The sequence below is a fragment of the Nicotiana sylvestris genome, chromosome 7 (genome assembly GCF_000393655.2).
Source record: "Nicotiana sylvestris chromosome 7, ASM39365v2, whole genome shotgun sequence".
NCBI lineage: Eukaryota > Viridiplantae > Streptophyta > Magnoliopsida > Solanales > Solanaceae > Nicotiana > Nicotiana sylvestris.
This window is the reverse complement of record NC_091063.1, coordinates 32,150,083-32,173,457: the sequence shown is the minus strand read 5'-3', so window position 1 is coordinate 32,173,457 and position 23,375 is coordinate 32,150,083. Positions and strand designations below refer to the sequence as shown.

Genomic DNA, 23,375 nt, shown 5'->3' with positions numbered 1-23,375 from the left:
CAATATTTATATTACATAATTTTATTGTCTTTATTGTTGAATATTTTAGGATAATGTCATGACACATCTCATATTTTGTATTATTTTCTTGGAAAATACTTTATATAGTTGTATCTTACTAGGATTAAAGAAATATTTTGAGCACAAGTTATATGTTTTGTTCTACGAAGATTTTACCAGAAAAAACCCGAAAATCCGAAAAAATCCGAGATTGAAAAACTCGAGTTTTATTGGTATGGTTTGGTCTTTAGATTTAATAACCCGACACAATTGATTTGGTTTGGTAATCGTAAAATCCGAACCAACCCGACCTATGTACACCCCTATACACAATTAAGTTTATTGATTTTAACAACAACAACAACAACAACAACCCAGTATAATCCAACTTAGTGGGGTCTGGGGAGGGTAGTGTGTACGCAGACCTTACCCCTACCCTAGGGTAGAGAGACTGTTTCCAAATAGACCTCCGGCATCCTTCCCTCCAAGAACTTCCCACCTTGCTCTTGGGGAGACTCGAACTCACAACCTCTCGGTTGATTTTACTTGGCAAAATATATAAAGACCTCATTAGACTTGTTCAGAAAACTTGTTTGAACACTTAAATTAAACGTGCGTTTATTTACCCCCTTATTCTTATTTTTTGAACAAGTTTAATTGGGTCTTTATTTCTCTTTTAAATCCAATAATTTCATAAGTTGGATGATCATACATACTGGTAAAAATTGTGTGGGGTAGCCACTTTTTAAAGTGGTATTTACTTTTTATCCAGCATTTTTAATGTTTCGCAATAATAGCCACTAGTATATTAAAATTAATATGAAAAGACTGTGTTACCCTTTCTTCTATCTCTTTCATATTAGGGAGAAGAACTGTGCCTCCGTTTGTGAGACGGCGACGGCCGTGGACTCCATTGGATTCTCTTTTTGTAAGGTGTCTCCGACTCTAGATGATAATTTCTCATATAATTAGTGGGTTTACAGAGGATATCCATTGATGACAAACATCTTCGTTTTGCATACTGCTACATGATAGTGTGTGCATAAGACACTTGATAGAAAAGATTCATTAGCAGAAGGTGGTACCTTTCTAGGACTGATTAGAACTATTTCCTCTTAAGATAGTTTGAACGAAGCACCTGCATGAGAAATACACTTGGCAACTAATTTAAAGGATAAACTAGAAGTTTTTATTTTGTAGATGGTGATAACTGTCTGTCCCGCATATAGCAGGTAATAGTTTCTCTACTTTTGAACTTTTCATTACAAGTTCAAAAGTTAAGGACACCTGGTCCTGAACTTCGAGTTCTAAGTTCAAAAGTTAAGGACACTTGGTCCTGAACTTAGAATTACAAGTTCAAAAGTTTAGGACACTTGGTCCTAAACTTTGACTAACAAGCTCAAAAGTTAAGGACAATAGGTCCCGAACTTAGGCTAAGAAGCCCAAAAGTTAAGGACAATAGGTCATGAACTTAGACTAACAAGCTCAAAAGTTAAGGACAATAGGTCCTGAACTTAGACTAACAAGCTCAAAAGTTAAGGACACTTGGTCCTGAACTTACAGTTACAAGTTCAAAAGTTAAGGACACTTGGTCCTGAACTTAGACTAACAAGCTCAAAAGTTACGGTCAATAGGTCCTGAACTTAGACTTACAAGTTCAAAAGTTAAGGATAAGTAGTCCTTAACTTAGAGTTACAAGCTTAGAAATTAAGGACAGGTGGTCTTGAACTTCGAGTTCCAAGTTCAAAAGTTAAGGACATGTAGTCCTGAACTTAGAGTTGCAAGATTAAAAGTCAAGGACATGTAGTCTTGAAGTCCTGAACTTAGAGTTGCAAGTTCAAAAGTTAAGGACACTTGGTCCTGAACTTTATGAGTAGAAAGGTGTTTTCGTCCGGGCAGGTAAAGTTTATTAAAGTAGTGGCTAAAGACTAAAGACATTTTAAACAGTGGCTTAAAAGTAAATACATGTGTTATTAGTGGTTAACCGTGCACTTCTCCCTACATACTGTGTGGCGATGATGGGCCACTTATCGCCGAGAAGGCTAGAGGAAACCCATGATTTTGAGGGGGCAAGTGCATAGATGGCCGATTTTGGCATAATCGACATTATAAATTTGGGATTTTTCCTTTCTATACAATATTTAATTTTTTTTTTTTTTGCTAAAATTATCCTAATTTTATATATTACCCGCTCTAAATAAGGATTATTTACAAATTCAGCTAAAATCAAGTATATCTTCACCAAACACCCTCAAAATTGAGATATGAACTCCAAACAATATTCTCAATTGTTTGCAACAACACCAATCCAAACAAATAATAGTTTTTGAAATCCAAACTCAAATTCAAAGCTTCAAAACTTTTTAATGGCTATCAATGGTGGAGAGTCAAACACCTTCAAAATTTATTGATTGGCAATTTCAATTTGAACACCAATTGTGCAACATGCACTACAAGTAAAAGCCTTATTAGGGACCAGCATTTAGCGACAAGTTTTAAATATGGTCCTTAAAAGTGTACTTATAGGGATGAGAATTTTTTTTGGTCTTTAAAAATCAATTTTATCTTTTAAATACACAACCAAACTTATTCTGGTCTATACAAAAGTTAATGCCTGGTCTTTAATATTGATTTCATCGGGATAAGGGCGTGAAACTGACGAAAACTAAAGTTTAAAAAAAAAGGAAAGCTCCAAAAATTTCACGGTAATCCCTCCAAATTCTCTTTCACCCTAAAATCCCTCCAAATTACTATTAGGCTAAAATCCCTAAGAGGTCGCCACAAAACTTCATCAAAATGCAGAAAGTTGCAAAGAACTCAGAATGGTAGTGTCTAAAATTCATCTCTCCAAGAGACTTTACACAAATTATACCATTGGATTATCCGCCTAAACAAGAGTAAGTTTAATTTCTTTCTCTTTAATTTGTTCTGTTTCTTTTTTCTTCTTCGTAATTTTTTTTCCCGATTGAATCAGAAATCGAAAAAAGGGTTCTGCAATTTTTTGGTTTCTTTAGTTGTTTTCTGCAATTGATTATTTTGAATATTGATTGTTCTTGTGTGAGTAATAAAAGTGAGATTATTGGGTTTAAAATTATTTGGTAAAAGGGAAACCTAAAAGTTTTGAATATCCAATTTGGGAATTTACGAGTTCAACATACAAAAAGCAGGAATAGACATATAGGCTACAAACGAACAATATAGAAGTGCATTCTAGAAGTGGAATTTGGAAGTTTTGACAGTTTAGGGATTTCCCCCTTTCTTTCCTTTTTTTCTTTTCTATAATTTGGAAGTTTTGACAGTTTAGGGATTTCTCCCTTTATTTCCTTTTTTCCTTTTCTACGAAAGCAGATTGAACTTTATTGTTTTTAGGCCTCTGATGCAGGGAGAATAAGAGAGAATGATGAAATAGAACAGGAAGATTTAAGTACTAAAAAGTTGGATTCAAATGTTATTACACCTGGAACGAAATTCATGGAATTATTGTCATCTGCACTTCAATACTATGTAAGTTTGAAAGTGAATGTAGACTCTGGTTGGCAGGGAATCAAGGTAAGTGTACTTCTGCTGGACACTTGCTCTCATGCTCTATGAGATATGCTTTTTCCGTCATACATTATGCTTCTTCTACATCGTGATCTTTTTAGGTTATTCTCTCTGATGCTAGTGTGCCTGGTAAAGGGGAGCATAAGATAATATCTTATATTCGGTTGCAAAGGAATCTTCCAGGATTTGATCCTAATACACGGCATTGCTTGTATGGTTTGGTAATTTGTGGCACCCTACTTTTCTTTCCTTCTCTTTTCTGTTATACTCTACAGTAGCCTACCTTGCCCTTTTTTGCTTTATGCTGAAGTGCTCTTTCATGACGTCTTTCAAGTGTTTTTTTACAATATTTCCTGGTGCTTCCACAGGACGCAAACTTGATAATGATGGAATTGGCGTCACATGAAGTTCACTTTTCTTTTAAGGGAGGTCAGTGTGATTTTGGATGTGTTGTTTTAGGTCTTTTTTTCACGTTCTTCTGATTATGTCATCACAACGGGGAAACAAGTTATGCTGATTATGTAATGAATTTGTCCTTGATTGCAGGATGTCCGCAAAGATAAATCAAAGTGTAGAGGTCAACAGAATAGGCAAGATATATATATAGACAACAAGCAGGTATGCACTCAAAAAAGGGGAAGGATGCAGCAAAGACTTGGAGAACTTATTATCAGAATAGAAGTTTTAGGTTAGAAATTTGATTTAGTATGACGATGTTGTACCATTGTGTTATCAAGCTCCGCCGCTGCAGTAAGTTGTAGGAATTTGATGTGGTTGTCTTGCTCTGAAAGCTGAAACTTTAAGAACTGCTCGATATAGTTCTATACTTCTATTATGCTGTTACGAAAAATTCTTATCATTTCACGAACTATGGGAAATTATTCTGTGTTTGTGAATCCAAATAACTGAATATATGTTGGTTCCAAGAAGGAAATTTTTCTCACTCAAAGTAACTTTTATTTGAATGCTGAGGCTCCATCTGTTTCTGCAAAAATATTTTCTTTCTGTTTCCTTTCATAAATTTATCTACAACATTTATCTCTTCCTGATTATATGTTCACAATCCAAACTGGTTCTAGTTTCTTGTGATTGTAAATTAAGAAAAACCAACAAATACATATGATAGAAAGAATAGAAGAGGATATGAAATCTTGGATTTCTGAAGTTATGATCTCATACTGGCATCTTATCTGCCATCAGTAAATTATTCTCTATCTCTTTGGCCTAATCATAATCAGTTAAGAAAATATTTGGAGAAAGCCGTCAAAAGTTGGCTTACTGAATTAACAAGAAACAATTGGAAGGTACTCGCTCTATGTATGATGTACCAATTTCAAGGGAATAAAAATAGTTTCTTTGGTTTAAATTAGTTTGCCATCTGAAATTAATCTGATAGAACAAATTGACAATTTCTCCATTTGTATTAATTTAGATGAACTGTTTTAGTTTTGTTACAATTGATGTCAAAGTTAATCATCTATGATTTTCACTCTCCTTTAGATCTAATAAGTAAAACCTAGACAGAGAAAACGAGATAAATAAATTTAGGAAAGAGGGTTTGGGTTGACGAATACCCTGTAATTGTTAAGTAGAGAGAATTTATTGGAGGACATTGTTACTGAGGGTGAAAAATTGGCAAAAGAATGTTGATATCTCCAGCATGGTTCTTTCAATCCCTCATTCTGGTTTTCCTGCTACTTTTCTCATATGGAGTAGATGAAATAAAATTTATATATGTCCAGTGTCTTACTTTTGTCGGTAAGGAGAATTGAGAACGGATTGCATAATCTTTATTATTTCTTTTAGGTTCCAATTGTTTCCTTGTTATATGACGGTATAATCTGTTAATAGCTATCAGTTCAATAACTCAAGTAATGGGATTAGCAAGCAAGTATGCGTCCTGGACAAGGATACAACTAGGTTACAAGAGAAAATAAAAAATTGGTTGGCACGAGCTTGGAAGAGGAAGGATACATAGGAAAAACATGGCAGTTTTAAGTTACAAGTTTGAATTTTCAATGTTCAAGTACAACCATATTAAGTATGAAATGCACGTCTTACTGTCCATCACATTTATATCTATGAAGAACTAATTATTTTGAAAAGGTTATGGTTAAAAAGCGTGTAAGTTTGATTTAAATTGAAAATGTAAAAGACAAAAAATAGACAGCTAACTATAACCATGTGTGTCTATATTATGTGTTTCTATAACTTAATATAGTGATACATAGAAACTGTCCTGTGGTCACAGTCCACCTGTGTGATAATGTGGTCAATTTTTCTCTCTTTTTTCCATGTTGATAAAGATATAGTTGTATGTAAATTATGTGAACTACCATATTTCCCTTTCTGTTAACCTAATCAAATTATTTAAGTATCTGGTATTATCTATTTCCTTCTTCACTACTAGAAATTGGACCTATAGGAACGGTATTTTCCCCAACGGTTATATAACTGTTACTAAAGACCTCTATAACAATGGTTATAACCGTTCCAATAGGATATCAAATCAACCGGCACATTTTTGCAAGTAAACCGTTACATAAATGAAATAACCGTCGCCATAGGGTGTTCTCCTGCTACAGTTGTTGTAACCGTAATAGTAGGACAATATGTGGATACGGTTCTTTGCAAAATGGGTCTATGGAGACAGTTCAATTTCCCTCCTAACTTTATCCAATTTTATTTTTATTTTCATTTTTCCCTCCTTTAACCAAACCCTAAACTGTTTTTTTTTTAAAATTTCTAATAGCAAAATAGATTAAGCCCACTCAGATGAACTATTTCCTAGAGCACATCGAACAAGAACAACTCTTTCCACTCATAAATACTCTCTCAACTATCAAACTATCAAAGAATACTCCCCCAAGCAAATCTGAAGATACCCAAATTGCAAGGACTCGACAAGTAGATCGACGGTCTCTTAATTCCAGCAAATAAATTGTAAGGACTCAGCAAATAGAGGACTCAGCAAGTAGTCGCCGCCGAGACTCCCATCCAGATATTCCGGTGCCTTAGCTCCTGGGTACCATAATGGTCTGGCCGGGATTTGCTTTTTCGGAGCCTTTTTAGGTGCGGCTTTTTTGGTACCGAACCGAATCTGGCTTGGACTCTGCCGGCAGAGACTCTTAATTTTTCAGTAGCTGCAAAGGTTATACTCATGGTGACTCTTAATTTTTTCTATAAGTTTATGGTAAGATACACTGATTCCCTTTGTGTTTTGATAAAAATTAGTAGGTGAAGCAATTTTGGTAGTAGTAGGGGTTGGAGAAGCTACAAATGGTGCGATAAGGGTAGAGACTTTAGCTCCTCATCTTAAAGTTATTATTAAAAAAGCCAAATTTTTGTCAAAGGTTAGTATTGTTGTCTGCTTTTCTAAGTAGAAACACTAGAAACTTTCTTCATTTTCATTAGTAAATGTATTTAAATGGTTTGGATCCGAATAAATTTTAATGATTTACTGCTGTTTTATTTTGGTTTTTCTGTGGGTTTCTTCTTGTTTGTTTAATTTTATGTCTCTAAATAGTAATACAATTGCTGGGTTAATACCTAATTTATGGATATTCCTATGTGGTAAAAGTATTTTGGATGCCTAATTACTCTCCATATTTTTTAATGGCTGAGATATATTGTTAACAAGGACCAAATCTAAGATCATGTTATAGCAAATTACAAAATGTAAAGAAGCGCATGAGTGTTTGTGACTGAAAGCAAGTATATTCTAGCACCATTAAGTCTATCACAGGAGCCACTTATTGTGCGGCAGATTTTTTTTTTCAATCTTGCCTCTCTGTTAAAAGTTTTGGTTTATCCTAATGAATAACCAGTTGGTTAGAATACTCCTCTTGCAATCATGTTAATTATAAAACTTCAACTTCCTTTACTAAACAGATTATAGATTAAATAAGTAAAAAAAGAAAAGAAAAATAGATTATAGTACTGCTTTGACTATTTATTCTTTATGTTTTTCTCTAACTTCAGTGTTTGTATTGTGGACCATCTCTTCATAAGTGATTTGTGGACCTGATTATGTTAAAGATATGTAATATGTGTAGTCAAATTTCCTGTGTTACTGGACTTCATCTCTTAGTTAAATCCTTGGACTTCATCTCTTAGTTCCAGATATTCCATCTCATGCACAAAATTCACATGATACAATTGTAGAAACATCGGAAGAGGAGGAAGGGTTTGATGATACGGATTGGGACTGGATGGAAGCAGATGATTAAATAACAAAATTATGAAATTCTTTTAAGTATATTCTTTTTTGGGATCTCCAACGTCCTCTTCTGGTTTAGCCGTTCTACATTTTGAGGTAGAATATCAAATTTGTGATTCAACCATACTACATTATTGATTTTGTAATTTATTTATCCTGATAGGTTTTGATGATTTTTTCTCCACGTAGATGCACATAAATCTCTTTTTGTTGATGTGTAGTGTAACTCTTCTTCTGTTTTCTTTCTGTGCAAATCTCAAGGTAAGCTGTTAAAAATACTTGAAGTGGTGTCAAGTTTGTATGAAGAGGAGGGAGTTGTTCTTGACATTCATATTTGCAGACTTATTTGACTCTGAAAGTTGCTAAGTTAACAAATAAAACAACCTTGATCCCATCTTTTATTGGTTGTGATAGTTTCCATGTTAGGAGTTGATGCTCTTTTGACCGTCATTCTTCCAGATTTTCCCACTGTTTCTGCCTTAGATTGCTAGATATGCCTATATTCAAAATCATGTGCTCATATTTTCCTGCTTCTTCATCCTCTATTATCTTAACTGCTTTTAGCATCTGTCGGAAGAGAGGATGCAACAAAGAATACATGAAAAGTTGAACGAACAAAAGGATGCTATGGAACAAAATATTACAATGAACGTCATCGCACGACTTCAGCGTCAGAACCCAGATTTGCGACTTGATCTTGACATGTTAAGGTTCAGTGCACGTTCATCTGTAGAAGCTTCCTCTGCACAACAAGTTGTTGTTCAAGTAAACAGTCAACTACCAAATGTTATACATCTTCTTCTATTTCTTCTTCTTCTCCTCTTTCCTTGGTTGGGATTTTGCTTTTGTTCAAGGCAGAGTGGATATGGTAATATCCTTTTTTCTTCCTATAAATGTGCTTATTTCGGTATTATTGGTATCCAACTTCTTTTATAACAGCTTCCGTTTCAGTGTTGGTTAATTTTATGCTATATAATGCCTTCTTTAGATTCTTGGTCATTTTTATGCTATATACACTCCAAATATCATAATGCATGAACGTGGTGGCTGCCACAAATATATGTGAGCCAAATCCGATGGTTAAATATCAAAAGTTGTTCTAGATCTTTTCCTTCTTCATGAAAATGGAAGGTTATGTGGCTGTCACTGTCACTGTCAGTCATTTTTTCCTGCTAATGTGCAGCAGTGAACAACAACTGACTGATTTTGTGCATATCAAGAGCCTTATTTTAAATAAAAATGTTCATTCTTTATGAGTAGCATATGATATGTCTTTATGTTCGAGTGCTCCTGGTTCCCCCCCCCCTTCTCCCTTTGGTACGATTTTGTGCATTTCCATATGGGACCAAGTGAATACTAAATGCATGAGTAGTTAATTGACTCTCTTCTGGAGAGCTCATATAAGTTGGGTAACTATCTGAGGTGTTATCAAGTTCTAGGTGATAAATAATTTTGAAATTTGACTAACTAACCAGATACACAAATAGTTGTGCTCTGTTTTCCAGTGCTACAAATTCTAGGATATGGTACCAAGGTTATGGATACCCTATTTCTTTGATTGCAAGGGAGAGTAGAAGCCCACTCATGCCATGCTATATTTTGAAATGATTATGCCAGTTTATCTGTAGCGTAAAAGAGAGAAAAAAAGTTGTAGTGTCAAATGTTCCAACCTATTTTCCTTGACCAATAAAAGGAACTTAACTAATTATAGACCAAATGAATAAAAGTTTGTACTCTAAAATTAATTTATAAATGGCTTTTGAAAATGATAAAGATGGTGAGATATAATATTGTTGAGTAGGTGAAGAACATATGATATACATATCTGCACTAACATGGACAAGCCAGATCTAACTAATTTTAGCACAGAGATGGTTGTTCAGTTGTTCTCCTGATTATATTGATATAATATAAATGTAGCATATACTTTAAAGCATATATTAGCATCATTCTTTATAGGCTATAAGGAAAACAAAATAAAATATACTAGTTCAAAAGGTACTACTGTCATGGCTTGGCATCTTATGGCCAACTTGGAAGACTTGAACTTCTTTTGTAGTTTCTTTTTGTTTTGCAACTACTATTGTTAGTTCTGGAGTTTTCATGTTCTTTTCTTTTTTTATGGCAATTTGTGCTATGAGTATTCTTAGATCGGATTCTTTTGAAGGGTAATAACTTTATTTACTCTCTTTTGTAGGTGGAGTAGATCAAGAAATAGATGATGAAGACAACGAAGAACTAGACCTTACTTGAGATGAATCTTGAATTGTTACAGAAGAATATTCTAGGAATTTTTTGTTACCAACATTTTTGAAACTTATTTACTCTCTTGAAATATACTAAACTTATGTACTAAGGAGTAGAACATTTGCTTTTTGGATATTATTTGCTTGATGGATAATTTTATATTATTAATAGTTTAATTTTGTGATGTATTTAAATTTTAGTGTTATTATAATTTATTATATAAATATAAATATTTATTTATAACAGGTGCTATATTTTAGTTTTAACCGAACTGATACAATAACCTACCATAACCGTTGTAATAGGACACAAATGGCATTCCAGTAGACAATATAAACCATTGCAATAGGTCCTATAAACTGTTCCAGAATGATCTATAAACCGTTCCAAAAACAATATAATCGTTACGATAGCTTAAAGAAACCGTTGCTATATCCAACATAACCATAGCAATAGCTTACATAAGTGTTGCTTTAAATAATATGGTAACAGTTAAGAACCGTTGTATAAACCATATAGTAACGGTTTCAAATCGTTCCGATTGAAAAAAAAATCGTTCCAACAGACAAAGGGAAAACCGTTGTGATAGACGTATCTATAGTAACGATGATGCAAACCGTTGCAAGAACTGTTCCAATAGACCTATGGGCACGCGGGCTGATGTAACGGGTTGTAAACCGTTCCAATATCCCTATGGCAACGGTTTGATAGTCTGTGGGAACGGTTTTTCAACCATTACCGTAGACCAATTTTTTAGTAGTGGTTGTATCGTACCAAATAAATGCATTTCCAGCAAATACTTCATAAGATTGCTACTTACAGTATATCCAATCTTATCTATACTGAACATTATATTATATTATACTATACTATATTATACCATACTATATCTTTCTAAATTTCTGCTGCTAGATCTTTTCAGTTTCTTAAAGTATGGGTACTCAGAGATTATTTGGGATACGAACTTCAAATTCCAGATCCAACTGTCAAACTAGACCTGGAGCGACCGATAGATGATTTTGTTTTCATGTATTTATTTGTTGGAAATGATTTTCTTCCCCATGTGCCATCTTTGGAGATATCAGATGTTTGTATTCTTTGGATGTTAATTAGTGCTTTTCTCATTTAGCCTACAGTACTAGTTGCCCTTTGGTTTTTGGAGCTAGAATTTTGTTGGTAAAGAGTTATATATTGGTTTTCATATTGAATGTATCTCCTTTGTCCCATCCGCTTCTATTCTGAATGTTCTTTTAATTGTGAACCTCTAGGGAGCCATTGACTTACTGATTGGTGTCTACAAGAAGGAATTTGTCAATATAGATGGCTATCTTACTAATTCTTGCCAGGTACAGAATAGTCTGCTTCTTTGTGTTGCTCCATTTTCATTTCCGACCTATGCCACATTTTCATATGTACTTTCTATCTTACCATTTGCTCGTTCGTATAACAATTGTGAAGGTTATTGTGATGATTTATTGTATGAAGGCTGTGACAAAATTATGACAAACCAATGAAAAGGAACAATAGTGTCTAGCCATTAACTTTCTGTTGCTTCTTTTTTCTTTGTTTTTTATAATCTTCTGTCTACTCCTGATTTTGTTCCGTCTACACTGTTATATATATTTTTTCTAACTAGAATTTCTTATTTCTTCTATAGGTTTTGGATAAAGCAAATTTTTGATGACATACATATTAACCATCATTTTGCTGGGAGTTTCAAGAAAATTTTACATTACAATCGAGGGATATTAGTGATATGTAATTTTTTGCTAAATTTTTATGAACACAATATTGGGACTAGCTTACATCATTGATGTACGGTGCAACTAAATGATGTTGATCATTTTTGGCATTATTTCATGAGAGCAACATCATCTATATATTAATATTCCAGATTTTTTAGTTGCAAATTGAATGTGATTTAGGGACTTGTGACTTATTTCTTTAGGGACTAGACTGTTAGTCCTTAAATTCTTTTTAGGAGTGGAAAATTTGGTTGCTAAATCTGTAGCTTTGTAGTTCGGAACTGTTCGACTTAGGGGCAGCTTTAAATTTCTCCGAAAAGATATAACGGCCAGCTTCTAACTGGTCACGAAACGTTTTAATGACCACATTTAAACTAGTCCCGAAAACATTTTAAGGACCACGAATTTAATCCCTAAAATATGCAAATAGGCACCAGAAACATGGTCCTTAAAAACCATTCTAGTTTTAAACTGGTCGCGAAATAGTTTTAGCGACTAGCACTGTATCTCGTCCTTAATGACCTTTAGCGGCGGAAGCTATAAGGACCAGATTAGCTGGTCGCTATTGACCATTTGGGACCAATTTCTTACTTTTAGGAACCAGTTTTCCCTTCGCTATTGAGCATTTTTCTTGTAGTGATGAAAGGAAATTGCCAAGTTAAAACTCTATAGTAAAACGATTAAAATCCATTGATAAATTCCATTAAAAATATATATAACATGAAAGGATAAAAAATAGAGGACATCAAAGGAAGAAAAATTGGGGGAAAAACACAGAACGAGAGACTGAGAGAGGGAGAGAGAGAGAGAGAGAGAATAAGGATGAAAAATAATTGATTCATTTTTCAATTCCTAATATAAAGGGATACTCATTTAATTCCTAAAGTGTATATAATTGGTAAATTGTATATGTCTATGGAATTAAATTGAAACTTGAGTAGGAAAGGTAATAAAGTTTCATATAATGTATAAGAAGGTAAAAATCCCTATAAATTTTAACCACTTTTGAATCTAACTTCAGCTTTAAGTCCACTGAAGTTACAAAAATTCGCGTATGAAATAATAAACTTTATGTGATGTTTGACGTATTGTTTGTGCAAGAAATCTTCAGACATACGCGTCAAATAGTTTAGCTTTGCTGTCCCCAACTTCATATATGTATGTCCGATCGAGACATATTGTCATGCTACAATTGTGTTTAGTAGACTTGGTAAAATTCACTCTGTACTGAAACAAGAAACTGAGAGATGCCAACTCTAAGAACTTAAATAATGTCTGGTAAGAAGCTGAGTATTTAACTGGTGAATAATTGTTTTCTCAAATTTCAGTTTGACTTTGTAAGAATTCACCAATTTTCACTATGTGAAACTCAGCATAAACTTGATATATGATCAGGCAGTTTCCTAATGTTGACATTCAAATGGTATCATTCTACTATATTTGCCTATGGTATGCTATACTTTCTATCATTTTCAATAAATAACATTTAACAAAAGAAAACTAAAAATATAAAGAAAACAGAAGGAACAAAGCAAAGGGAAATTTGGAAAAATATAGGTGGCCATTGACCCAGGTTTTCTTGTCGTTTATTATAGCGTAAGGAAAGGTCTACAACACTATTGATAGGATTCATGTTAATATTTTTACATTAAACAAAAATCTTGAGTTCGAGTCCTGAGAATAAAAACCTGAGCTAGAAAATACTCGCCACGAATTTGCCTTACTCGGTCATGAGTGGATTTCGGATATCAATTTACCTGAAGCAAAAGATGAGAAAAGTCTACAACATCTTTGGACTTATTATTATCTAGCTAAAGGAAATTTTTAAAGCGCCAAACTAGTTCTTACTAATTTTAAGGTTTAACAATTAATATGTTAAAAGTATTTATTGACTATACCTATCTTCACTTTTATTTTAGTCTATGACACATTTCAAATTGCTTTTAATTCCGGAAATAATTTATGATTCAGAAAATATGTGTTCAATGGAGAAAATAAAGGAAGAGATAATAATAAATTAAAAGGAAGTGTTGGAGAAAATTCTGTATTTGAAAGTTGACTAGACCCAGATTTTTCCTCGTGTCAATTTCTCCATTTTGAAAATAAAAACATTGTATGTGGCTTATATTTTTTCAGTCAATAAATAGTACCACATTAATATAAATTTTGACATATCTTTTAGTTTTTCTGCGAAAGTCAGTCCAAACTGTAAATACAAAAAATAAGGAAGTAATATCTTCAAACAAATTACTGATATTTTATGGTAGTACTCCCTCCATTCACTTTTACTTGTCTACTGTATTAATAATATAATTTTATTTTTACTTGTCCACATACTTTATTTATTTTTTCTCAAAAAGCGTGGAAAGTCAAAAGTGTGACAACTAAAAATGAACATAGAGAATAATTTTTTAGTAGTATTTAAATGACTTATTAATAGACTCATACTATGAAATACTCAAATTAAATTTCATTATTGAAGAATTAGTTTACCTTTACCCCCAAAAACACGTAGCTAAAAGCTTTTGGGATGGAATAGTCGGGCTAGTGAAGTTTGGAAGAAAAAAAAGAAAAATAAAAGAAGGATCGTTGACTTGGTCAATTTGGCAAAGATTTGTCAATGGAAAGCGCTGGCGGAATTAACGCGGAACTGTCTCAGTTAAACATTCAGTCATGTAGGCTATTCCAAGTGAAGTAAAATAGAGCCCACCCCTTTGAATATTTTCCAGTTTACTAAAATACCATAAAAAAAATGCTCTTGGCTCAATTACAATTAAGTAATTTTCTCCTATTGCTGTTTACACTCTTGATTATTTCGTGCCACTTAAAATGTGATGCGAGGAACACCATCAATGGAAGCAGTAAGTTAGTTGACAATGGAGAAACTCTCATATCTGCTGGAAAAAAGTTCGAAATGGGATTCTATTCTAATGACGGAGATGAGTTTAATAAATATGTTGGAATATGGTATTACAATTTGAGTCCCAGAACCATTGTATGGGTTGCAAATTTGAGTAATCCAATTCCAGTTTCAAGAATCAAGAATGAGGATATTTCAGTTGCTGTTGCCGAAGATGGTAACCTCAAAGTCTGGAATTCATCTAATGCACACACTTATTTCTCCACAGAAGTAGAAATTAGTGCTTCAAAAAGGAGAGTAGAGCTCTTGGATACAGGGAACTTGGTTTTAGTTGATGAATCAGGAGCTAAACTATGGCAAAGTTTTTTGAATCCAACTGATACTTTCCTTCCTGGAATGAAAATGGATAGGGGTTTGAAGTTGACTGACTTCAGAAGTGGGAACTATACATTCCAAATTGATCAAACAAATAACAAGAAATATGTCATACTTAAAGAAGGTAGCATTCACTGGAAAGGGTCTGTAAATTATGGACCTTTCAATTTCAGTGAAATGCCCGCGTATATCGCCTACATGTTATCCAACTTCACAGAGAATAACATTGTCAATTCCAGTTATGCCAATAGCAGTTTCAGAGATTCATTTTTCGAATGTACTAGACTACTAATGAACTCTTCTGGAGAAATACAATTCTATAGTTGGGATAAGGAGAGTAGTCGATGGTCTTTGATGTGGTTAGCGCCAAAAGATACATGTAATGTGTTTAGAATATGTGGGGAATTTGGTATTTGTAATAGCAACCATGGATGCAAATGTTTGCCTGGAGATGAGCCTAATTCTCCAGAAAACTTAAGAGCAGGAGAATCTTCAGGTGGTTGTTCGAGGATGTCAGTTAACTCTTGCGAAGAAGACAGTGTAGACAAACTCGACACGTTCTTGGATCTGAGGTCAATGAAATTTGATAGGCCAGACCGGTTCTCTACTATTAATACTAGTGACGACTGCAGGAGACGTTGTCTACGCGACTGCAAGTGCCAGGCCTATACTTATGATAAATCTGTATGTGGGATTTGGTTGTCTAAGCTCAAGAATCTCCAGGAGAACTATAGTGGTGGCTTCAACCTCTCTATCCGCGTTGCTGCGTCCAATATTGGTATTTCCTTTTTCGATTTAACGTGTAAATAAGAAGCTGATGTTGACCACAAGTTGTACTGTAATTTTTTTTTCTTTCTATTTTTGGCATGCAGAGGCAACAAGGAAAGATTGCAAGCCTTGTGGCACAAACCTAATACCATATCCGTTAAGCAGTGGATCAGATTGTGGAGATCCTTTGTATTATAGTTTCTCATGTGATGATTTAGCTGGTCAGGTAAGTTTCCAGACATTGAATGGCAACTATACCGTCGTTAACTTTGATAAGAGAAACAGAACGTTTGTAATAGAAGCTGCACATAATCAATCTGTTGGTAATTGTGATGAGAAAGAGGCAGTGACAGAAATTTTTCGGCTCAACAAGTTGTCGCCTTTTAAGGTGATGAACTGGTGTTACAATCTCAAAAAGGATCTTACTTCAGAACCTTTAAGTGAAGGGAAAGGTTTAATACTGATCAGCTGGAAACCACCATTGGAGCCAGTTTGTACTACTTCAGAAGACTGCATTGATTGGCCAGATTCAACTTGCAGTATAACAGAAAAAGGAGATAGAAGATGTATATGCAAACCTGATTACAAATGGGATGGTTTGAGCTTAAATTGTACCTTAGGCTCAGGTGTGTGTCACTATTTTGCTCCTTATTAGTTACTACCAATGGTTTTTCTTCTTTTCATTTTTTTTGGGCAAAATATTTCATGTTTCATTTCTTTGATTTGCTTCAGAACTTGCAACACAAGTACTATCGAACAGAAAGCTGGCACCCTCGCGGAATCATGAGAGAGCCCTTGTTATTTCCATCTCTGTAATTCTCGGAGTTATAATTTTGTGTGGCACTAGTTATATAATTTACCTGAACAAAAGAGCAGCAAGAAGTAGAGGTAATTAACGATCGAGAAATCTCATCTGGCTTTTCTCAAGTTCAGGTGTTGGAGATATATTATGACTAATTGCTTGATTGGTTTGATTTTAGAAGCCAGAGAAATTGTTTTGGGAAATCCTATGGAGTACTTGACTCGTAGAGGAAGTTTCGATGAAGATTTGATTACTGAAGACGATAAGAAACGGATTGATGTCCCATTTTTCAGCTTGAATAGCATACTAGTTGCTACAGACAACTTCTCGAATGCAACTAAGCTCGGACGAGGTGGATTTGGACCTGTTTATAAGGTTTTCTCTTACTTCTTCTGCCTTTTTTGCTCTTTAGTTGTTTTACTATTCAAATTTATTTATTTTCGTTATACAACAATTCTGAGAAAAATTATACATACAGGGTAAGTTTCCCGAAGGTGCAGATATGGCAGTGAAAAGGTTGTCATGTCATTCCGGACAAGGTGTTGAAGAATTTAAAACTGAAGTAATGTTAATTGCCAAACTGCAGCACAGAAATCTAGTCAGGCTTTTAGGCTATTGTGTTGAGGCAAATGAAAAGATTTTACTATATGAATATATGCCCAACAAAAGCTTAGATACGTTTATATTCGGTTAGTGTACTCACCTCCCTACCTCAAAACTCCTTTTAATGTATTATGCAAGTAATTTTTGGATTGTTTCTCTGTTAAGTTAACCTAATAAACTTTGCAAATAGATCATACATTCTGCCGATTATTGGACTGGAGGATTCGTTTTGAAATTATATTGGATATTGCTCGAGGGCTTCTTTATCTTCACCAAGACTCAAGGCTAAGGATCATTCATAGAGATTTAAAGACAAGCAACATATTGTTGGATGAAGAAATGAATGCCAAAATTTCAGATTTTGGCTTGGCAAGGATTATTGAAGGCAAAAGTACAGAAGCTAATACTAACAGAGTTGTTGGAACTTAGTAAGTCTCCGAGTACTATTTTCAGCTTCAATTTGGATAGCAAAAGACCTAAAACATGGTTTTAAACCTTAGATTTGGGTACCTTTTAGGTGAAAAAAAGAATGAAAATTGCTGTTATGGTTTACATAAATTAGAAACTAAATTTCCTATTTTGGAACATTAAAAACAGTGGCTACATGTCACCGGAGTATGCATTGGAGGGACTCTTTTCAATCAAATCGGATGTATTTGCCTTTGGAGTTGTTGTACTCGAAATCATAAGTGGCAAGAGAAACATGGAATTTTTTGAAGATGTAAACCTCACTGGTTATGTAAGTACCAAAACCTTTTCCTCAATAATCGGTTATTCTGTTTAAAGTGTGCACTGAGTAAAAAATATTAATCACAGGTATGGAGACTCTGGATGAAAGACAAGACATTAGACATGATGGATCAAACCATTGTAGAGACGTGCGATGACAAGGAAGTGATTAAGTGCGTAAATGTTGCACTTCTATGTGTGCAAGAAGATCCAGGTGATCGTCCCACAATGTCAAATGTAGTCCTTATGCTTGGAGGTGAAAGCATGACTCTCCCGAGACCGAATCAACCAGCTTTTATCACACGACGAAATGCTGCTACTACATCTTCTTCCTCTTCTAAGATGTACGCCACTTCCAACAAAGAGTTGACGATAACTCATGAAGAAGAAGGCCGATGACATACATGTAAATGCTAAGTCAACACTATTTTAAGAAATCATCTGCTACATCTTTTAGTTTAACTCAATGTGAATCTTTCATTTAACTGTTTTGGCGCGCAGAATTAACAACTAATTGTATTTGTTCCCACAAGTGACAAGTTGTCACTAGAATTTATGCTGATCTTCTTTGCAGATCCAGCGCTTTTTTTTTCTTTTTCTTAATTCTGCTGGTGTAGGATTTGCCTAGCTAGGATATTACATACCAATATACCATCTTTTAGGGACTTACTGTCCTTACTGAGGTTTGCCCTTCTGTCCTTAATGAGGTTTGCCCTATAGTCATCCAAGCCTGCACACATAGTTGCTTTATACCAAATGCTATAGTCCAACAAAGTAGTGATGTTATCTGCTTTGAGTCTAGACCCACCTGCTTTAAAAACACGGTACTAAAGTCTAAAATGCTTTCAGTATGACTAGCATGCTTTGTCAATATGAAATTTGTCTAAGGTGTTACACGAAGTTTACACAACAAGTTAGTATATACTTCCCTTTTTTCTTAAAGAAAATGATCGACTGCATAAATATGTGACGGACTTTGGCCCTAGTTATAAGTTGAACGAGTACTAAGATATTACTTTCTCTCTTAAAACTCAAAGTAAGCGACCTCCATTCCTTGAGCTATGAACTAGAAAGTAAAGGACTCTTCCTTTTTTTTTTTTTGGTTTGTTAATAAGCTTTAAATAAGATCTAAATCTGGCCAAGACTTGGGCCTCTTCATGTTGGACTTTACTGGCAACAATGTGTGAAAATGACACCAAGTAGCGACTTTTAAGCATGTTGCTTAAAATATATCCACAGTTTACAATGTATTCAAAGATTAGCCAATTTCGTTCAAACTTTAAGCCATGACGTCTTAGAATTTAAACCTCATAGTTCAAACTTCAGCACATCCTGTCCTAAAGTTCAAAAATTGTGTCCAGAAGTTCGAATCTTATGTCCTAAATTTTAAATTACTAGTTCAGAAATTCAGGACACTTAGTCCTGAATTTAAAATTAGCAGCTTAAAAATTCAGGACGCTAAGTCCTGAATTTCCAAATCCAGGATACTTATAGGCTGTTTGGCCAAGCTGCAAAAATCAGCTTATTTTGAGAAGTGTTTTTTTGTTCAAAAACGCTTTTCTCAAAAGTACTTTTGGTGAGAAGCAGTTTGTGGTTGGCTAATTAGTTTGAAAAACACTTCTGAGCAGCAATTAGTGTTTAGCCAAGCTTTAAAAAACTGCTTCTAACTGTATTTTTCTCAAAAAAGTGCTTTTGGAGAGAAGCTACTTTTTTTCTGCTTCTCCAAAACTGCTTCTCCTCAAAAACACTTTTTTTCCTTCCAGAAGCTTGGCCAAACACCTCAATTTTTTTGGCCCCAAAAAAACACTTTGGCCAAAAATAAGCTTGGCCAAATAGGCTATTAGTCTTGAAGTTTGGATGAATTGGCTAAGCTTTAAATACATTGTAAATTGTGGATATATTTTAAATAGTGGGTTTAAAAGTGACTATTGCTGCACTTCCCCCGACAATGTTGTTTCCGCACCTTAATATTTTTAAGAATAAAAAAGGGCAGCCAAAGAGGTGTAATGTAGACAGCCTACCCTGTACCATGACGCAAGCTAGTTGATTTTATTGCTCGAACCTATAATCTATAGGTCATACGGAAACAACTTTACCATTGTTCTAAGGCTCCCCTTTAGAAGAAAATCTATTTAATCAAATTGATCAATGTAAAACTGTGGATTTTCCCTCTTTTTTCTTATCAAATAGAGAGTAAATTCTTCCCCCTTCCTCTAAATCCAATGATGATGTTCCCGACATTACATTCTAAGCGACATAAATAACCAATAGTGCAAACAACAACAGAAAACTTAATTGCATATAGCTATGCAATGGTGCAGTAATATTTAAATTTCCAGCAACTTGAGCCAAGTGCATTACAATAACAACAACAATAAAAACCCAGTGAAATCTTACAAGTAGAGTCTGAGGAGGATAGTGTATACGCAAACAATACCCCTACCTTATGAAGTTAGAGATGCTGTTTCCGAAAGACCCTCGGCTCAAAAACAATAAAAATGAAGCAATAGAGAAACAATAGCAACAACACAATAATAAGACAATGGAAGTAAATAATACAACAAGTAATAACAGAGATACAAGGATACACCATTACAAGAATAGTGCCAATCCTACTGATAATAATGACATAAAAACAAGAGGCTAGGAAATAAAAAATACACGACTAATACTACTACAAGGCGAGCCAAGAGCTAGGGGCGGCTCAATAGATCTCGTGACCTAAGGCGAAACCATATTGAGAGCCCCTCAAATTTATTTTATAAAATATTTACAGTAACAACAAATTTTACTTTCTAAACAATAAATTAATCATTTAAGACAAAAATAAGCGAATTTCAAATAAAAGAAGGAAGAAGAGCACAAAAAATAAAGTGGTGGACTACCAGGTGTTGAGGTCCACAAATTTTTAATTGGCTATCATCACAAATAAGAAAAAGAAATAAACGTACATAGCGCAATGACTTAAGTTTTGAGCATTAACAGTGTCAAAAATATTTATTCCTTATGATCAATTTAAACGATAATTGTAGCTTATTCTATTAGGCAACACTTATTTGTAAATATCTAAAATAAATTATAAATAACCTAATAATATGTCGAATTACACTAAAAGAAAACTGGTGCATGAATACTTTTGTGTTCATGCAGTTTGGAGAATATTGTAAAAGAAATTCATTATGTTGTCGATATATATAAATTAATTCCTATATAAAAAGGATAAAATTAAAATTGAAGATTGAAGCAAATATACTAATTAATTAGTAAAGAAAATTATCATAATTTGTGAATTTATTGATATAAACTAACCTCAATCAAATAACAAAAAAATATATTGTAATACTTTTCTTTATGCTAATTATTTATATAATATATAATAATAATAATAATAATAATAATAATAATAATAATAATAATAATAATAATAATAATAAGAATTTAAAATAAATTTGGGGCCTTCAAAATTTAGGAGCCTAAGGCGACTGCCTCACTGCCCAAGCTTTTAGAGCCGCCCTGCCAAGAGCATTGTTTGTGGTATTTTGATAGTCTGATAGAACATTAATTCAAAGTGTAGCTCTAGTTTAGTGAGCGCCTAACATAATGTTTTTATAGAGAGTATAGGTCCTGTATGAGTCAAATCTGATCAAAAGAATTATACTTAAGGAAGAGCAACCAAGAAGCAACCAAGCCGAAGTCGTGTATAGGAAGTGATATGCCCGCGAGTGATTTAGCTACGGTCGAGGTCGAGCACTCAATTCAGTCCGAACGGCCAATTCAACACTTAGATATTTTAGAGGAATATTCTTTGAGATATTCCAAGAACTTAAGTACTTTGGTCAAGGACCGCTAGATAAGAAAAGTGTTTGGTATAAATATCATGAGAAAGTGTGACAAAATAAAAAAAGACACACACACATACAACAACATATACATCCCTGAAAAGATAAAGAGGCCCCCTAACTTCAGGCTCCTTACCGAGAGGGAGAGAAAAGCTTAGAATTTTGATATGCATCTATAATCAGATGGACGGAGGGCGGTCTTGTTTAGGCATGATGATTCTTTTTCCTTATGCATTCTTCATTATCATTTGATATTATTGGAGCAATTATCTATTTCTTACATTGTGAGATTCAATCGCTGTTGTAATCTAATTTTATGTTCAGTTATGCTTGTTCATTCCTACCATCTATCTCAGATCTAGAATTAATTTTATCTGGCTAGGATTTACCTCAAATCTTTTTATTTAATTAGTTTAACAAAAAGGCCTAGTACTTTTTAGTCAAACAATTTGGCGTCGTCTGTAGGGAATTTTCTAGCCAAGATTTTAGTTTCCTCTATATCTAATGTCAGTCAGAGTTCCACTTCCCGGCTGTCGCAGCCTCGCCCTCTCACTACAAATACCAACTTGAGAAATATTTAGGCAAACACTTGAAATAACCGAACCAACCAAGGTCAGATCTTTGCATGAAATCGAAATTGTGTTTGATATCTATACGAATGCCACGTCTTGCTGTAGTGATGGGTTTGGTACGTCGTGAGTATGAGTTGTCAAAGTAGGATTATGGACACTATGCACTGAGCACGTCCACAATCCTACTGGCTATATTTTCGTTAGATATTAATCTGTACTTTATGCACATTGCCCCCTCCCTCTTAGGAATGGACGATAGCCTATTGTGTAATTCTTTAAAATAACAAGTTTGTCCTACCCGTATGTACAGAGTATAACTTATGTTTCCCTTATTTTTGTGCACCTGGGAACAAATCCGACCGGGACTCGAACTCGAGATCCCAACGGGCAAAGTAAGTTGTCAGAACATAAGATGCCCAGACCCGACTAACGGCGAAGCTAAGCACGAGGTTGAGATCAAATCTAAAGCCAGCATTCGAGTACGGGGCGAAACGAGTCGTTCTACAATGCCCCTCTCCAACCAATCAGGTCAAGGTAACAAATGATTTCATTTGGGTTTAACTTGTTATTTTTCTTTTGGATGGGGATAGGAACATGAACATTCTCCCATATGTTCGAACAAGGAACAAACGCCATCAAAAGAACGCACCAGGAAAACGTTCCGTACCATACCATCCTGCAGGAAACGGTCGAGTAAACCCCCCCTCCAACGAGTTGGTGCTTAATGCCATAAAGGGAAAAACCTGTATAGACTGGGATTGGGTCACCGACCTGGAAAATATACGAATCTCTCCAACAAGTCGGTGCTTAACACCATAAAGGGAAAAACCTGTATAGACTAGAACTGGGTCACCGACCCGAAAAACATACGAATCTCTCCAGTATGTAGATAGAACACAAGTGCGTGAAACTCACCCACGAGCTCGCCAAAGCAACTATGCGATGGTACAACTAGCTAAAATTTGATCTCGTCCGTATATTAAGACATCACGAAGCTTAAGCAAGACATTCATCTCCCTGCCTATCGACTACTTCTCTCGACCGAGCGATAAAGGGACTAGATAGACTGGGAC

At 34.5% G+C, this 23,375-nt stretch overlaps 3 protein-coding genes across 14 annotated transcripts; all 3 read left to right on the top strand.

The window, feature by feature from the left end:
* The first annotated feature begins 2,645 nt into the window (after window positions 1-2,645).
* LOC104236628 (5'-3' exoribonuclease 3-like) lies at window positions 2,646-4,477 on the top strand. 2 transcript variants are annotated; one of them, XM_009790596.2, is made up of 5 exons: window positions 2,646-2,897; window positions 3,383-3,549; window positions 3,645-3,764; window positions 3,912-3,972; window positions 4,090-4,477. In XM_009790596.2, the coding sequence occupies exons 2-5, from the start codon at window positions 3,472-3,474 to the stop codon at window positions 4,104-4,106; spliced, it is 276 nt and encodes a 91-aa protein (XP_009788898.1). In that variant the 5' UTR covers window positions 2,646-2,897; window positions 3,383-3,471; the 3' UTR covers window positions 4,107-4,477. The 2 variants fall into 2 exon arrangements, with proteins under 2 accessions (XP_009788898.1, XP_009788896.1); XM_009790594.2 differs by having other exon boundaries at window positions 2,647-2,897; window positions 3,370-3,549.
* Window positions 4,478-5,913: 1,436 nt separating this feature from the next.
* On the top strand, window positions 5,914-10,203 carry LOC104236626 (uncharacterized). 10 transcript variants are annotated; one of them, XR_011400984.1, is made up of 4 exons: window positions 5,954-6,694; window positions 6,778-6,896; window positions 8,327-8,630; window positions 9,960-10,203. XR_011400984.1 is itself a non-coding variant. In XM_009790593.2 (3 exons), exons 1-3 carry the CDS (start codon window positions 6,704-6,706, stop codon window positions 9,966-9,968), a joined length of 243 nt encoding a protein of 80 aa, XP_009788895.1. In that variant the 5' UTR covers window positions 5,953-6,703; the 3' UTR covers window positions 9,969-10,203. The 10 variants fall into 10 exon arrangements, 2 of the variants coding, with proteins under 2 accessions (XP_009788895.1, XP_009788894.1); XR_011400982.1 differs by having other exon boundaries at window positions 5,945-6,694; window positions 7,708-10,203; XR_011400985.1 differs by lacking the exon at window positions 8,327-8,630 and adding an exon at window positions 7,708-7,858 and having other exon boundaries at window positions 5,946-6,896.
* Window positions 10,204-14,443: 4,240 nt separating this feature from the next.
* On the top strand, window positions 14,444-18,470 carry LOC104236625 (G-type lectin S-receptor-like serine/threonine-protein kinase At4g03230). 2 transcript variants are annotated; one of them, XM_009790591.2, is made up of 8 exons: window positions 14,444-15,767; window positions 15,862-16,383; window positions 16,490-16,645; window positions 16,741-16,934; window positions 17,038-17,248; window positions 17,353-17,590; window positions 17,760-17,901; window positions 17,979-18,470. In XM_009790591.2, exons 1-8 carry the CDS (start codon window positions 14,507-14,509, stop codon window positions 18,288-18,290), a joined length of 3,036 nt encoding a protein of 1,011 aa, XP_009788893.1. In that variant the 5' UTR covers window positions 14,444-14,506; the 3' UTR covers window positions 18,291-18,470. The 2 variants fall into 2 exon arrangements, with proteins under 2 accessions (XP_009788893.1, XP_009788892.1); XM_009790590.2 differs by having other exon boundaries at window positions 16,738-16,934.
* The last annotated feature ends 4,905 nt before the right edge of the window (window positions 18,471-23,375 follow it).

Bases quoted from the DNA above. Each gene is read 5' to 3' on its own strand.
- LOC104236628 (XM_009790596.2), top strand. From the start codon at position 3,472: ATGGAATTATTGTCATCTGCACTTCAATACTATGTAAGTTTGAAAGTG. The intron at 3,550-3,644 runs GTAAGTGTACTT...TGATCTTTTTAG, and splicing joins CTGGTTGGCAGGGAATCAAG to GTTATTCTCTCTGATGCTAG. The intron at 3,765-3,911 runs GTAATTTGTGGC...GTGCTTCCACAG, and splicing joins GGCATTGCTTGTATGGTTTG to GACGCAAACTTGATAATGAT.
- LOC104236626 (XM_009790592.2), top strand. From the start codon at position 6,704: ATGGTGACTCTTAATTTTTTCTATAAGTTTATG. The intron at 6,737-8,326 runs GTAAGATACACT...AACTGCTTTTAG, and splicing joins ATTTTTTCTATAAGTTTATG to CATCTGTCGGAAGAGAGGAT. The intron at 8,631-9,959 runs GTAATATCCTTT...TCTCTTTTGTAG, and splicing joins TTCAAGGCAGAGTGGATATG to GTGGAGTAGATCAAGAAATA.
- LOC104236625 (XM_009790590.2), top strand. From the start codon at position 14,507: ATGCTCTTGGCTCAATTACAATTAAGTAATTTTCTCCTATTGCTGTTT. The intron at 17,249-17,352 runs GTTAGTGTACTC...CTTTGCAAATAG, and splicing joins CTTAGATACGTTTATATTCG to ATCATACATTCTGCCGATTA. The intron at 17,591-17,759 runs GTAAGTCTCCGA...CATTAAAAACAG, and splicing joins AACAGAGTTGTTGGAACTTA to TGGCTACATGTCACCGGAGT.